Source organism: Prionailurus bengalensis, chromosome A3 (genome assembly GCF_016509475.1).
Source record: "Prionailurus bengalensis isolate Pbe53 chromosome A3, Fcat_Pben_1.1_paternal_pri, whole genome shotgun sequence".
In the NCBI taxonomy this organism is placed as follows: domain Eukaryota; kingdom Metazoa; phylum Chordata; class Mammalia; order Carnivora; family Felidae; genus Prionailurus; species Prionailurus bengalensis.
This window is the reverse complement of record NC_057354.1, coordinates 132,502,787-132,517,430: the sequence shown is the minus strand read 5'-3', so window position 1 is coordinate 132,517,430 and position 14,644 is coordinate 132,502,787. Positions and strand designations below refer to the sequence as shown.

Genomic DNA, 14,644 nt, shown 5'->3' with positions numbered 1-14,644 from the left:
AGCAGGGTCTCCCCCTTGTGCACTCACTCGGGGCACAGCTCCGACACCTGTGGCCGGGGGCCCCACTCACCAGCCTCAGACCTCCCTTCTCTCACCTGCCCCCCCCCCCGAAACCGATGCCCCCTCTGAAATCCCCGCATTTGTGCTTTCCCCAATTTTTCCACCTGGCAAGTTCTCTTCACCTCTCCTTGGTGCCTCTCTCGTGAAAACAGAATCCAGCGCGAGCTCAGGTGCGTTGGCTGAACTTGTCCGCACACCCCGGGGCGCCCTGTGCACACCTCTGTGGAGTGTGGCTTTGTCTGCGCCTAGTCGGCTACGAGTCTATTTCCCAGCTATGCAGAGCCGTGAGCGCCGCGCCCAGCTCCATCGGCGCCCCCCCCCCCCCCCGCCCCCGAACAGCTTCAAGGAAAGAGAGGAGGGTCTGCCAGCGGCGGGGGACAGTCAAAGTCTGAGAGACCTGGGAGCATTAGTTCTGGGAGCAGAAGCCACGGGGGAGGGGTGTCTGAGGAGGCCAACTGAGCCACACGAGAAGAGGCCCGGGCCACAGAGCAATCCGGGCCACACTGGGTCAGGGCAGAATCGCAGCCAGAGGTTCAGAACCGGAATCCCCACCTGCCGGTTCTCCTTGTTTCCTTCAGAGGATCCAAACTCAAGGCCAAGCCTCAGTTAGTGACTGAGTGACCTTGGGCAGTCGCTTAATCTTGCTGGGGAGGGCCTCGGTGTCCTCATCTGTGGAACGGGGTTGGAAGTACCTGCCTTGGATGATTGGGAGGGTTCAGCAAGGTAACGGACGGTGCTTTGCAAACCCTCCAGCTCTGCGGAGCCAGAACAGGCACTCATCGCAAAGTATCACTAATTTGCCCTTGCCTGCCACAGGCTCACACCTCCTCCAGGGAGAAGGGCGCATCACACCGGCACCCGCCCTGTGCCCTGTCGTCCACGCTTCGTCCACCTTCTCACGGGAGCCCTGCATCCGCGGGGGAGCCGAAGGGATTAGTGTTGCCCGTTCCCAGGCTCCCAAAGGGGCAGGGGCTGCTCAGGGTCATGTGGCAGTTGGGAGGCTGGGCCCAAAGCCCCACATCCTGTCTGGGAGCCAAAACACCCGTCTTTTCTCACTGCCCCAGAAGTCTGGGCTTTGATCCCTCTCCGTATTTGATCCCTCTCCCCCTATGCCGTATGGAGGTCTCCAGCCAGGCGGGCAGGGGACAGAACTGAGGGGCAGCTGAGTTGGGCCTCGCACAGACATCTCACACGACACACACACACACACACACACACACACGCCCTTCCTTTTCTTTCCTGAGCTCACGTGGGTGCCGCCCAGTTACCAGGGCAACAGTCAACACAGACAGAGGCTGAAAACGAAGCTGGGCTCAAGGGCTGTCCCACCGCTCTGAGCTTGGGGTCTTGAGGGGCGCTGACCCCTGCCAGGCTCCCCTGGGGTTCAGAGGGAGGGGGGGGATCCCAGGAGGGTTCCGAGCTCAGACAGGAGTCTCTCTCTCTCTCTCTCTCTCAGTCTCTGTCTTTTTGTCTCTTTCTCTCTCCCTCTCCCTCCGTCTCTCTCAGTCTCTCTCTCTCTCTCTCTCTCACACACACACACGCACACACACACGGATCCATGGGGAGTCACCCCCACCCTGGGTTCCAGAGAACCACATCCGCTGGGTACCGGCTCCCCCCCACCAGGCCGTCCGCCTTACACACCCCCACTGCCCAGAGCAGCCCCGCGGTGGGCAGGGGTCTTGCTGGCGGTCGCCGAGCCCCCCAGGCCCCCGGAACTGATGGTGTGCAGCAGGATCAACTGTGGAGGGAGCTCCTGGAGGCCGAGAGACGGGGCCAGCGGCGCTGGTGAGTGCTCTGCCTGACCCCCAGCCCAACTCAGGGTCTAGGAAGCTTCTGGAAACAGAGAGACAGATGAGAAGGAGTAAGCCAGGCAAACGGTGTTGATGGAGAAGTGCTCGGGGCCAGGGGGCCGGGAGCACATGCCTTGGTGGGACTTGAGCCGGAGGGTGGGAGAGGTGGGCAGGGGCCAGGTGACCCGCCTCGTTCATTCTGGGGTCCCATCTGCCTTTGGCGTGGCCCCTCCGGCTGGCGCTCCCGGGACTGACTGCGGGGGGCCGGCCAGGACACGGGGCGGGGGGGCGGCTTTCTGGGGGACCGCTGGCCCTCGGACCAGGGGAAGGACGTCCCTGCAGGCACCACTCGGTCCAGACGCCGTTAGGAGGGCCACCTTGTCGGGCCGCGACACGGGACGGCCTGGACCTGGCTCCCGGAGCGTGCACTCTCAGGACAGGGCGGCCAAAGAGCTAGCGGACAGACGAAAAAGCAGAGTGTGACTGTGTCATGGGGAGAGAGGCGCTCCGAGGGCCTCCGGGACGACACGGCACTCAGGAGGTAGGGGTGACGCGTCTCCTGCCTGGATGATTAACGGAGGCGGCTCTGGGGTGGAGACTCGGAGGGCCGGCTGGCTTTCAAGCCCCCGAACCCCGTCCAGGTGGAGCCGGACATCAGTAGTCCAGAGCTGGGCACTGGACCCACAGGGACAAAAAGCAGAGAGGTGGCCAGGAGGGGAGGGAGAAGGGAAGTGACCGCCAAGAGACACGGGGTTTCTTTTGGGGGCGACGGACATCGTGGTGATGGTGCACAAGTCGGAATATACCAGAAACCACTGGAGCACACACTGTAGGAGGATGAACCTTATGACATGTGGATTTGATCTCGAGTGAACCAAAAAGGAAACCGGTGAACAGAAAGAAAAGAAACTGGCCCTGGAAAGGTGATAAGCTTTCCCTGGAAGGGCATGACGGGTCTCCAGCGGTGAGGTCATAGCACAGAGCTGGCAACGTTCAGTCGCTGGACGGAAAAGTAGCCAGGAGACTGAGAAAGGCTGCCAGAGAAGAAAGGGTCCCAGAAACCAAGAGGACAGGGTTGAGGGAAATCGAGAACCGTTCAGCCCAACGGAAATACGAGTCACAGGCGTACTTTTCCATATTCTAGTAGCGACCTTAAAAAAATGTAACAAGAAATTAGGGAAATCCATTTTAATAACGCACGTTTTTGTGTTTTTTATTTATTTTTGAGAGAGAGAGAGAATGAGGGAGGGGCTGGGAGTGGGGGGGTGGGGGTGGGACAGAGGATCGGAAGGGGGCTCTGGGCTGACAGCAGCGAGCCGGATGCGGGGCTTGAACTCACGAACCGTGAGGTCATGACTTGAGCCAAAGTCGGACGCTCAACCGACTGAGCCACCCAGGCACCTCTTCATAACATATCTTACCGAAAATATTATCTTTTGGGCAGGCAGTCAATATTTTAATTTTTTTTTTCCATGTTTTTATTTATTTTTTTGGGACAGAGAGAGACAGAGCATGAATGGGGGAGGGGCAGAGAGAGAGGGAGACACAGAATCGGAAACAGGCTCCAGGCTCCAGGCTCCGAGCCATCAGCCCAGAGCCTGACGCGGGGCTCGAACTCACGGACCGCGAGATCGTGACCTGGCTGAAGTCGGACGCTTAACCGACTGCGCCACCCAGGCGCCCCAGGCAGTCAATATTTTAAAAAGAATTAAAGAGATACGTGCCTCCTTCTTTGTACCAAGTCTGTGAAATCCGGTCTGTATACTTTGCGCTCACAGCAGACCTCGAGTCACAGGTGCTCGGTAAGCCAACCTCCTGGGGTTTTACAGACAGAGAAACTGGGGGCCCAAGAACACAGTGACCTCGTCAGGGCCACACAGCAAGCGAAGCGGGCTGCAGGCAAAGCCAGGACAGGGGCCCCGCGTTCTCTCCTCATACCCTGCTGCCTCCCGCTAAGTCTTAGCCAGGCTCTGAGGCCAAGGCCCGTGCCTTCTGTCAACTCAAAACCAAAGCTATTGAAATGTGGCTCCCTCGTGACAGGAAAGGGGGTGATGGCGGGGGGGGGGGGGGGGGGAGGGTCAGGACACTTGGGGAAGATGGAAGGAAATGAACGGGCAGAGCGGGGAGAGTGCGGCAAAGAAGGGCAGAGGGGAGACAGGCCCCCAGGGAAGGCTCCGGCAGGAAGGTTCCAGATGTCTCCAGACGGCTATACACAGGAGACTCAGTTCAAAGCCTGAGCATGGACTTTGAACAATCAGGCAACTTGGAGAACAACCAAAAAGAACCTCTAGAAATAAAAACCCGTAACGTGGAAATACAAAACACAACTGGAATGAGGATTCATAAACTCAGATAGACGCGTTGCAATTACTCAGAAAGACAGGGAGGGGGACCCCACGGGGGGATCAGAACCCTAGAGAACAGAACCAACATACCCTTCCCCAGAGCTCCCCAAGGAGAGACTGGGAGAGATGAAATATTTGAGGAGAAAATGTCCAAGAACTTTCTAGAACCAAAGAAATGCATGCCTCCACAGACACTGGAGGATGTGCTCCACGGCAGGAGAGTGAACAAGGAAGGAGGGCCCGGGATTCAGAAAGAGAGAATCCCCGGAGTGGAGGTCGGGACGGCAGGAGCAGGTCCTGGGCAGCAGCCCCGGTGGGCACTGGGCGACCCGGGCTCCCGGACGGCGGCCTCCGGAGAACAAATGTGAAAGAGACAGCTGATTACCTGTTGCATCTGATTGTGCAGAAAATCTTGCCGCAAGGGGCTTCACAATTTTGTTGGAGGGTTTGGAATCAGTGATATGAACAGAGAAAGCTAAAAAAACAAAGGACAAAAAATGGGAGGGGCGTCTGGGTGGCTCAGTCCGTTGAGCGTCCGACTCTTGATTTTGGCTCAAGTCATGATCCCGGGGTCATGGGATCGAACCCTGTGTCGGGCTCAGTGCTGAGCACCGAGTTTGCTTAAGATTCTCTCTCTCCCCTCTGTCTCTCTCCCATTTGTTCTCTTTCTCTCTCTTTCTCTCGAAAAAAGAAAACAGGGACAAGATGTGATTATGAACCCTAGAAAAAATTTTAAGCCGTACAAGGAACTGAGCTCATATGATCTTAGGTAGTTGCTCCATGAAGATCATTTACAGAAACCCGAGGATGTAAACAATACATATGAATTGAGCCAAAATCTAGCACAGGATAATTTTGGAGGACGTGAGGGGAAGGAAAGGGGCAAGAGAGCTAACTCAAAATCTCCCATAATTGAAAGTCCACAGGTACGCTTACAGTTTCAAAAACTCAAGAAATGGCAACCTAGGTTTATTGTTCCAGAACATGGTGGCGAGACGCCCAAAGAAACAGCCAAAGCCTTTTAAACTTGACCCCAGGCTGGGGGCGCTCAGGGGCTGTGAGGACGGGGGCACAGAAGCCTGTTTTTATTATGTCTTATGGAATTGTTCAACTCCTTAGGAACAGATTAAAATAAAAATTACCCTAGCGACACAGGTAATGCCCTTCTCCTCGTGATCCCTGTGTCTGTCCCTGTCCCCTGCCCCTTCCCGCCTTCCTCTGCCGCGCGCACCGGACGCGCAGTGGGTGAGCGGAAACTGGTTTTTCTTCACAAGATACTCGGGGGCTCCCCTGTGGCCCTAAAGATGCAGAGGCACACGGGGCGGGGGGGGGGGGGGGACTCGCACCACTGGGTTTCTCACCGCGGGCTACGTCCCCTGGCACACGTCAGGAATGCTGGAAATATTTGTTCGTTCTGTAGGACGCGCACCGGCTGCGTTTTCCGTGTTTGTTTCACTTGATCACGGAAACTCCTCCTATGACGTAACACGTGCATCACCGTCTCGACTCATTCCCTTGACGCCGCGAAAGTCCCTTGTGAAAAAAATGCCACAGGGAGATGTAACACTGCCCACGTGTTTTCCTTTCCAGGGCTCAGAACTGGAGTTTCTTGAAAGACTATGATCCCCTGGTAAGGCCAGCGATGTTCCTGTCGCGCACCCTTGAACCGGGAATGTCCCCGCACTCATCTGACATTGATTGAGGACCTACTGTGTGTTAGATGCTGGAATGTGCAGAGACAAAAACCAAAATGCTCTCTTGTTTCAAGACACTCGGGGTCAGGGGAAGAGAAAATGCTTCGAGCATTTAGGTATTAGTTCTCCCCGGTGTTTCTTGATTTTATGAAGATGAACCAACTAGAAATGTTTTCCCCCGTATGAGGATGTCAGCCATGTGTAGTGAGGGGTACGCGGTGTTTTCCGCATGGAGAATGAGCTTGGGCGGGCATATTTGTAAACCGATTCCCTGCTTCGACATCGCCACCTCCGACCCATCCTCCATATTGCTACCGGAGTAACTTTCCCAAGCCACAAAACTGGCCATATCCCTCCCCTGCTTAAAATCCTTCAATAAATCTGCGTGTCTCGGGGTGGCTTACGACGCTTCTCGCGATCTAGCCCTGCCTGCCTCCCCACGCTGACCTACACGCTGTTTTGGTGAGGCCTCTGTGCATGCCGTTCCCCTGCCTGGCGTGCCCTTCCCACCTTGTCCGCGTGAGGGGCTCTTAAGTCTTGGTCATCCTTCAAGACCCCACTCAAGTGCCTCCTCCTGTGACATCTGTCCTTCCTGAGCGGGCTCAATCAGATCACTCTGTTCTTGACTGGCCGGCGTATCCAACCCCCTCCTTTGGTGGAGCGCGTCGTGTTTCAATGCTCAGTTTCACCAGGCAGTGGGCTCCCTATAGAAGGGACAAAGATGGCTTCATCGCTGTACCCCACCCGCCAGCTGTGCCCTACCCCCCAGCGTCCAAAAAATAGTTGGCGCTCCGTTAATGTGGGAGGAGTGACCCAATGGGAGACTGAATCATGAGACCTGAAATCCTACACTGAGCTCCTGGTCTGGGCTCCCAGCCCCCGGAGTCCCCCTGCCAGGAGCTAGGTGTTAGCCACCCGATCACCGAAACCTGAGTCACGTCCAAAGGTGGGGCCACCCGGGCACGGGCCTTCCTCAGTGAAAGCCAGCATCCTATGATTTCACTGGCCCTGCAACTTCTATTCGACACGGGGTAGCACGGAGTTAACCCTTGTTTAAACAAGGGCTCACCCGATTATGCTCAGCTCATGCATTTACTCACCTTTCAGTCACCGAAGTCACCAGAAACACATGCGCAAATGTGCAGAGCGGCACCCCCAGACTGGGAATCAACCCCCATGCCGCCCGCGGCAGCAGGGGTGAATGATGGGGAATGTTCGTGCAAGCCACGCAGTGGCACGCGGGGTAGCAAGGGCAACGAATGAGCTGCAGCCACACCCAGAAAAATGTGGACGAACCCGGAAAACGTTCAGGAGAGAAAGGAGCCACGGTCTTTTTAAGATAAAAGATCAGACAAAGTTCAACACCGGGCAAAACCCGGGAATTAGAGAGGGAGCCCAGGACGCGTCGGGGGTGGAGGCTGGCTGCGGGGTCGGGAGGAAGCGTGTCCGGGTCCTGTGGTCACTTCTCGACCTGGGTGCGGCTGCCCAGACAGGCCCGCGTCGTGGTGGCTTGTGGAGCTGCACGGGCACGATTTGGGGACGTTCCTGCGTGTGTGTTAGACTTCGAGTAAAAGCTCCCCCCGAAACCAACCCTCTGCGCTCCCACCGGACGTGAGGCAGCGTCTCAGGTCACGGGGATAGAGAGAGGAGTCAGACCCGGTCCCTCCCGGGTCCCTGGAGGTCAGGCATCAAAGTGAAGGGGTCAGGGGAGCGGCCGAGCTAGGGAGCCCCGGGTGAGGAAGACGCATTTGGCCATAGATGAGGAGTCTCCTGACCCTTCCGGGCTCCCAGGTCAGAACTGGGACGGAAGCAGCCGGAGAAGGCAGCCTGCTGAGGCCACCTGCCCCCTGCTCCCTGTGTCCCCTTCCCTGCTAAGGGCTTGGCCGCCTGCAGGCCTCTCCTGCTTTCCCTGCGCCTGTGACACAAACTGTCCCCGCTCTCAGGGCGAGAAGAAGGCGCCTGTGACGTTGCCGGAGAACGTGCCTTTCTCTTCCGACGCGGTCCCCAGGTCCACGAACCAGGTGGTGGGCAGCAGGGTGGACACGCCCCTGGGGCAAACCCTCATCGGCATGGACTTCTTCTTCGTGGAGGGGGTCCGGAAGAAGAAGCTGGAAGCCGAGCTGCAGCCCGTGTAGGAGGAGGAGGGGCCAGGGCCGGCGGGCCTGCCCCAGGTGGGTGTGCGAGTGGCGCGGGAGGCCCCGGCCCGGGTCAACCGCCACGCGTGTCAACCGGCCCCGCCTTCCCTCCCGCGCGGCCCTTCCGAGCGCCGCACTGGCCCATTTTCACACACGAGATCAGAAGGACCCCAGGGACCCGCCCAGGGGCATAGAGCAGGCGGCGGTTGGGACTCCCTCGCGAGGCCGGTGACCGGCCCTGTGTGGCGTTGACCAGGTTGTTCGAACCCTCCGTGCCTCCATTTCCCCACCTGTAGCCCGGTGCGTCTGTTTCCCTTTAACGAATGGCCACCCAGCGAGTGACAGAAAACAGCACATATGTATGATCTCACCGCGCTGGGCGTGCCCGGGTCTGGTTTGTTTCTGGAGGCCAAAGGCCTCTTGCGGGTAGGGTAACATATCCGCGGGCCCCAGGGATTAAGACATGGGCGCCACCGGTGGGCCAGGTTTTCTGCCACCGCATACAGAAGTAACACAATTACTGATTTCATAAGGTTGAAATGAGCTTCCGCTCAGAGCAGCCCCCGGACCATGGCCCGAGGGTGTGTTTGCCGAGGACGCCCCTCTTTTGGGAGGGAGAGTAGCATCCCGGCGAACCATCCAGGGAAGATGCGGGTCCCCACACAGGGGCCGCGGAGAGGTCCGCTCCCGGGTCAGTCTCTCCGTCTCCCTCGTCCCCGCGTGATGGTCTGCGAGGTCTGCGAGGTCACGGTCAGGCTGGAGCTGAGCTGGGAGGAGCCGTCCCACGGAGCCCGAGCTGGGGCCCCGTCAGCTGCCCCTGGGAGCCTGTGACCCGGACCCACTCCAAGCCCGCTGTGCTCTGGGGAGGACACGGAGGGGCCTGGCCCCGGGCTCAGCCACAGCAGGAAAGGGAAGCAGGGCGCCTGGGGTCCAGATGGGGTCTTTTTTATGTTTATTTATTTCTGAGACAGAGAGAGGCAGAGGATGAGCGGGGGAGGGGCAGAGAGAGAGGGGGAGACACAGAATCCGAAGCAGGCTCCAGGCTCCGAGCTGTCAGCACAGACCGCGACATGGGCCTCGAACTCAGGAGCAGTGAGGTCATGACCTGAGCCGAAGTCAGCCGCTCAATCGGCTGAGCCGCCCAGGCACCCCCTGATGGGGTCTTATTTCCATTTGAGAGAGAGGGTGAAGCAGGAGGTATTCTGGGAACTCTCAGGAGGTGGGAAGGTCGAGGTTAAATGCAGATGCGGGGAGAGGAGCCCAGCGGACCAGAGGGAATCATCCAGAACCCAGAGCTTCTCTGCCTGCCCCTGGAGGGAGGGAGGGAGGCCCGGGGACGGGCGTGGGCTCCGCCACTCCCTGGGAGAACAGCCACTTAGGGACAATGCGATTGTTGAGCACAGGCTCTGTGCTTGGCACAGGACCTGAATGGTCTCTTTTATAAGGATCATTGTCACCATTTGAGAGGTTTGGAGACTAAGCCACAACTCCATTCCGTCCGGCCAGGGTCCCACAGCTGGCGAAGAGCCAGGCTGATGCCTGACTCACCACCCTCTCCTCTCCGGGCCTCAGTCTCCACAGCTATAAAATGGGGGAGGAGGAACTGATTCCCAGGACCTCGCCAGCTCAGGGCTGTACCTCTGGGCACGCAGGGGTGCAGGGGGTACCGAATCCTGCCGGTTTACAGGTGCATGCGTTGGTTGCAGTCGTGCTGAGTGACATCCCACTCCGTCTCTGGCTCCCGGGTCCCCATGATCTTGACTGGCTCGGCTGGACTTGGCTCGAAGCTGCAGGTGGGGTCCAAGTCCGTCCATATGTCTCTCATTATCTCGGACCCACGGCTTCCTGGGGCATGTTCTCACGGCACACGAGAGGCTTCTGCGTGTGCACATCCACTGACGTTTCATCGGCTAAGCGAGTCACGCGGCCGAGCCCAGCCTCACGAGGGCAAGAAAGCACACTCTGCCCACAGCGGGAGCATCAGAAGGCAAATCTTGGCTGAATAATCGTCCCAACTACAATACAGAGGATCTGACCAATTCCATGAGGGCCTTTGGGCAATAGTTAGTTCTTTGTAAACTGAGCTGGTCCTTGAGAAAAGGTCAGGGAGATGGGGGAGGGGAGGGCTTTTCTGCTGGATGGGAGAGACGGTGCCAGAAAGGACTGTAAGGCACGGTGGGGGGCGGGGGGGGGGGCAGCCGGGAGACCAGCGCTGAGCAGAGAGCCCTGGGGAATAGCCTCGTTCTGCACCCCGCCTGTGCGTGGTACCATCACGGGAGACCCCTCCTCACGGCCGGCCAGCTGTACCTTCCCTTCCCTGCCACGTCTGCCCTCTTCTTGAGAGGATGCGTGCTTCCACCTTCCCACAAGCTGGCCACGTCACCCACTGGGAGCCAAGAAGATCGGGGCCACGGGGCATCTGCTACATGTCTCCTTTGGAGCGGAACGAAGAAGCCTGGATGGACCAGGAGGAGAAGTGGGTACCAAGCCAGCACCAGCAAAGGTACCAGTAAAGCCAAAAGGGGCATTAGAAACAGGGAGATGAGGCCAAGGCCAAGGCCAGGAAGAAGCTGGATAGAGCTAACGAGCTAGTGAGGCTGAAGGGTTCTTTCTGCCTTTTTTTTTTTTTTTTTTTTTTAAGTAGGTTTCACACCCAGCGCAGAACCCAGTGCGGGGCTTGACATCATGACTGTGACATCAGGACCTGAGCTGAGATCAAGGGTCGGATGCTTCGCCCACTGAGCCACCCAGGGGCTCCTCTGTCCTCGCTTTATCACTGCTTCTCTGAGCACCCCTGCCTCATTCTCCTCTCTGAGGCAGAACCAGATTCTCTCCTTATATGCAAAAAAGAGAAAGAGAGAGAGAGAGAGAGAGAGAGAGAGAGACCACTTTCCAGGAAGTATACAGGGTGAGTCTGGACTTCTTCCTGTTCCAGAAAGCGAGGAAGTGTTCAAAACAGGATGGGGGAGCATGGAAGGCATGGATGGAAGAGTCAACTCGAAGGGGCTCCCACTGGCCAAATTTGGGACAAGGTGACTTTCAAAATGATGCCCATACCTCACTGCCCTTACAACTTCCAGGCAAAGCCAGTGCCCGCAAATCCCATCAAAGAATAATAATAATAAAGAAGCCATGTGTTCATATCAATAAATGTTTTCTTTTTAAAAAAATTTTTTTTTCAACGTTTATTTATTTTTGGGACAGAGAGAGACAGAGCATGAACGGGGCAGGGGCAGAGAGAGAGGGAGACACAGAATCGGAAACAGGCTCCAGGCTCTGAGCCATCAGCCCAGAGCCTGACGCGGGGCTCGAACTCACGGACCGCGAGATCGTGACCTGGCCGAAGTCGGACGCTTAACCGACTGCGCCACCCAGGCGCCCCTCAATAAATGTTTTCGATCTTAAGCAGAGGAAGAAAAGCTCTTCTCTACTGGAAAACGTAGAATAAATGATAAAAACAGAAAATCACCGTTTTATCACCGACTTCAGTAAGAATCAGTAAAAGACACTAAACGCACTGGGTAAAGATTCACAGGGAGTGATAAAAGGTGACGTCTGGGAGGCTCCCCTTAACCACGTTGTTAAACTTATCCTCACTAACAAGAGTACAGCTGACATCATGTGGTGTGACCCGCTTCCTGCCTGATGGGACCCCCTGTGGAGGAGCACCCACCTGGGGAGCACTCCCCCCCCCCCCCGCCCCCTATAACCTGAGCCTCATCATGAAGACACACTAGGCACAACCCAACGGGGCGGGGGGACATTCTGCCAAACAGCCGGCCCTGATTCTTCAAAATGTCAATATCAGGGTGCCTGGGGGGCTCAGTCAATCGAGCGTCTGACTCTTGAATTTGGCTCAGTTCATGATCCCAGGGTCATGGTCAATTGAGCCCCACATAGGTCTCCAAGCTGAGCATGGCCTGCTGAAGATTCTCTCTCTCTCTCTCCTTTTCCTCCCCACCTTCCTCTGCACGCTCTCTCTCTTGCTAGAAAAGATTTTTTTAAATAACTGAAAAAAATTTTAAAAAGTCAAAGTCGTAAAAGACACGGGGTGGCTGAGGATGTGATCTACATTACAGGCGGCACAGAGCACATTCTGGACCAACTCCCACGACAAAGCAAAAGTCTCTAAAGGACACTTTGCAGACTAAAGTCAGAGGACAGGCACTAAATATGAGACAATAGCCCTGCACCAATGTTAAATGTGCACGGCGTGATAATCACATCAAGGTTATGTAGAAGAATGCCTCCCGTTCTTTTTTTAAAATGTTTTATTTATTGTTGCAAGCGAGAGCGAGGGTGAGTGGGGAGGGGCAGAGAGAGAGAGGGAGACGCAGAATCCGAAGCAGGCTCCAGGCTCTGAGCTGTCAGCACAGAGCCCGATGCAGGGCTTGAACCCACAAACTGTGAGATCATGACCTGAGCTGAAGTCAGACGCTTAACCGACGAGCCACCCAGGCGCCCCTGAATGCCTCCCATTCTTAAGGGATGTACGAGGAGTAGTTAGGGGGAAAGTGTCATGATGTCTAAAACTCCCTTGCAAATGGTTTGACCACCACAAAATGTGTGCGGTATGTAAATAGAAACAAAGCAAATGTGGACAAGAATGTTAACAATTGACAAACGTAAGTAAAGAGCCTATGGATGGTCACTGAAATGTTCTTGCAACCTTTCTGTCGGTTTGGGAATCTTAAAAACAAACAAACACACATGGTGACAGTGGAATGGCCACAGCCAATGGTTCCTGGGTCCACGGCTCCCCTACTGAAAAGCCGGGATGATAACGGAATCTGTCAGCGCTCAGCCCCGAATTCTCCAGGAAGATGTTGCGTGACCAGCTTCCGGGGTGGGGGTCAGGCTGGTGTGACAGGCTGTCACCCGTAGGCTGTCACCCGTCTAACCGTGTAGATGGGGAAGAAGCAGAGGTCTTCCAGATGGGGACAGGTGTTGTGGGCTGGAGAGATACCCCATTGGGTGTGCACTTAGCCCCCATCCTGGCAACTCCCCACCCGCCTAGGATACAGAGGAGTCCCCAAGGTCAGCCACTCGGATGGGCCAACATGTTATGGGATGTCCCAGCTGGAACCTGGGGCCCGGGGCTCCCCACCTTCCTGCAGGGCCCAAACCTGACTCCACCTAGAGCCACCCTCTCCCCACAGCCTCAGGAGCAAAGCCAGTATTCACGAATCCCAAAAATACTTTGCTAGTTTGCACTCGGTAGGGAATCACCATAAATGAAACACCTACTGTGTACCTCGCAGGAAATTTGTGCGGTGCGTATGATTATCCCCATTTTATTTTTTTTTTAATGTTTATTTATTTCTGAGACAGAGAGAGACAGAGCATGAGTGTGGGAGGGGCAGAGAGGGAGGGAGACACAGAATCTGAAACAGGCTCCAGGCTCTGAGCTGTCAGCACAGAGCCTGACGTGGGGCTCGAACTCACAGACCGCGAGATCACGACCTGAGCCGGAGTCGGACGCTCAACCAACTGAGCCTCCCAGGCGCCCCTGATTATCCCCATTTTAAGACGAAGAAATTCAGGCCTAGGGAAGTTAAGGGCTTGACCATCTCGTGTAGCCAGCGAGGGCCATGCTGGGAAGACAGCAGAGGTTTGCAGGATGCCTGGGTCCCGCGCCCACATCAGCCACATCCGGGGCTTCATGCAAAGCAGCCAGGGCAGGGAGAGGCTCACAGCCAGGGGGAGACCCTCTTCCTACAGCCCCACCGCAGCCGGCGGACCCCCAGAGCTGGCGGCTTCTGTCTTCGGCCTGGTGGTTGCTTGTCCCACACCAGAGAAGGAGAGCTGCGTCTCACAGAGCTGCCTTGGGTGGAGAGCGCTTCCAGAAGAGAAGGGGCAGGCTGGGCCCCGGGCTGGAGCCACTCTCCTGGAGCTGTTCCTGAGGAGCCAGGATGAGCAGAGGGAGAGCAGATGAGGAGGGAGAAGAGGGAACCGCAAAGTGGAGAAAGCCTCAGGGCTTCAGCAGGTAAGCGGAGCGCCATGATGCAAACCACACGGCAGGCCCTCTGCAGATTCTAGATGCTTCTACCGTTGTCACTCCTGCTACTGCAAAGCCTTTGATGCTTGTGAGAAGGCTCCTGACTCCCCCGTCTTACTTCCTACAAGCAGCAACTGTCCGCTGATGAGCAATCAAACCCCACCGCACATACGGAAGCAGGAACAGCTTGCACCCACGTCACATTGTCTGAGAATGCGCTGGGTTCACTGAAACCAGGGGGGGCACCTAGTCAGCTGTGTGGGTTCCCCTTGCCGTGACGCCTCCACAGCCCTGAGACACAATCCCGGATCCAGACAGAGCAGAGATGCTCCCCGTCGGTGCTCCTGTGGGCAGGCTCACCACCTCCTTTTCTTCCAGGGGTGTCCTCTGCCCCCTGCGTGGTGCCTGGCATGCTCGTGCCCTCTTCCGTCTCCATTCTCAGCCGCTCACGGGACAGAACCCAGAACTCAAAACCACAGGTCCACGGCCAAGTCCAGACGAGTCATTTGTGTTCAGAGCAGCAGGGCACTCTGGAAGGGTCAGGGAGAGCGGATGCGGAGGGCGGGGAGTCCCCTTTGCCCCGAGATGGTCGCAGACACAGCCGTGGTGATGTTTCTGC

At 56.9% G+C, this 14,644-nt stretch overlaps 1 protein-coding gene and 1 long non-coding RNA gene across 2 annotated transcripts; one reads left to right on the top strand and one right to left on the bottom strand.

Moving 5' to 3' along the window:
• Positions 1-1,369: 1,369 nt before the first annotated feature.
• CA3H2orf50 (chromosome A3 C2orf50 homolog) lies at positions 1,370-8,988 on the top strand. The gene is made up of 3 exons (XM_043604527.1): positions 1,370-1,848; positions 5,789-5,828; positions 7,836-8,988. The coding sequence occupies exons 1-3, from the start codon at positions 1,619-1,621 to the stop codon at positions 8,025-8,027; spliced, it is 462 nt and encodes a 153-aa protein (XP_043460462.1). The 5' UTR covers positions 1,370-1,618; the 3' UTR covers positions 8,028-8,988.
• Positions 5,137-6,594, bottom strand: LOC122497465. The gene is made up of 2 exons (XR_006301122.1): positions 6,403-6,594; positions 5,137-5,731 (listed from the first exon to the last, which is right to left on the bottom strand). It is a non-coding gene; the product is annotated as an uncharacterized LOC122497465 (long non-coding RNA).
• Positions 8,989-14,644: the final 5,656 nt, after the last annotated feature.

What these genes read in the sequence shown, in the direction of transcription:
- CA3H2orf50 (XM_043604527.1), top strand. Translation starts at nt 1,619, where the DNA reads ATGGGGAGTCACCCCCACCCTGGGTTCCAGAGAACCACATCCGCTGGG. An exon ending in AGACGGGGCCAGCGGCGCTG is followed by an intron (nt 1,849 to 5,788) that starts GTGAGTGCTCTG and finishes TTTCCTTTCCAG; the next exon opens with GGCTCAGAACTGGAGTTTCT. An exon ending in TGAAAGACTATGATCCCCTG is followed by an intron (nt 5,829 to 7,835) that starts GTAAGGCCAGCG and finishes CCCCGCTCTCAG; the next exon opens with GGCGAGAAGAAGGCGCCTGT.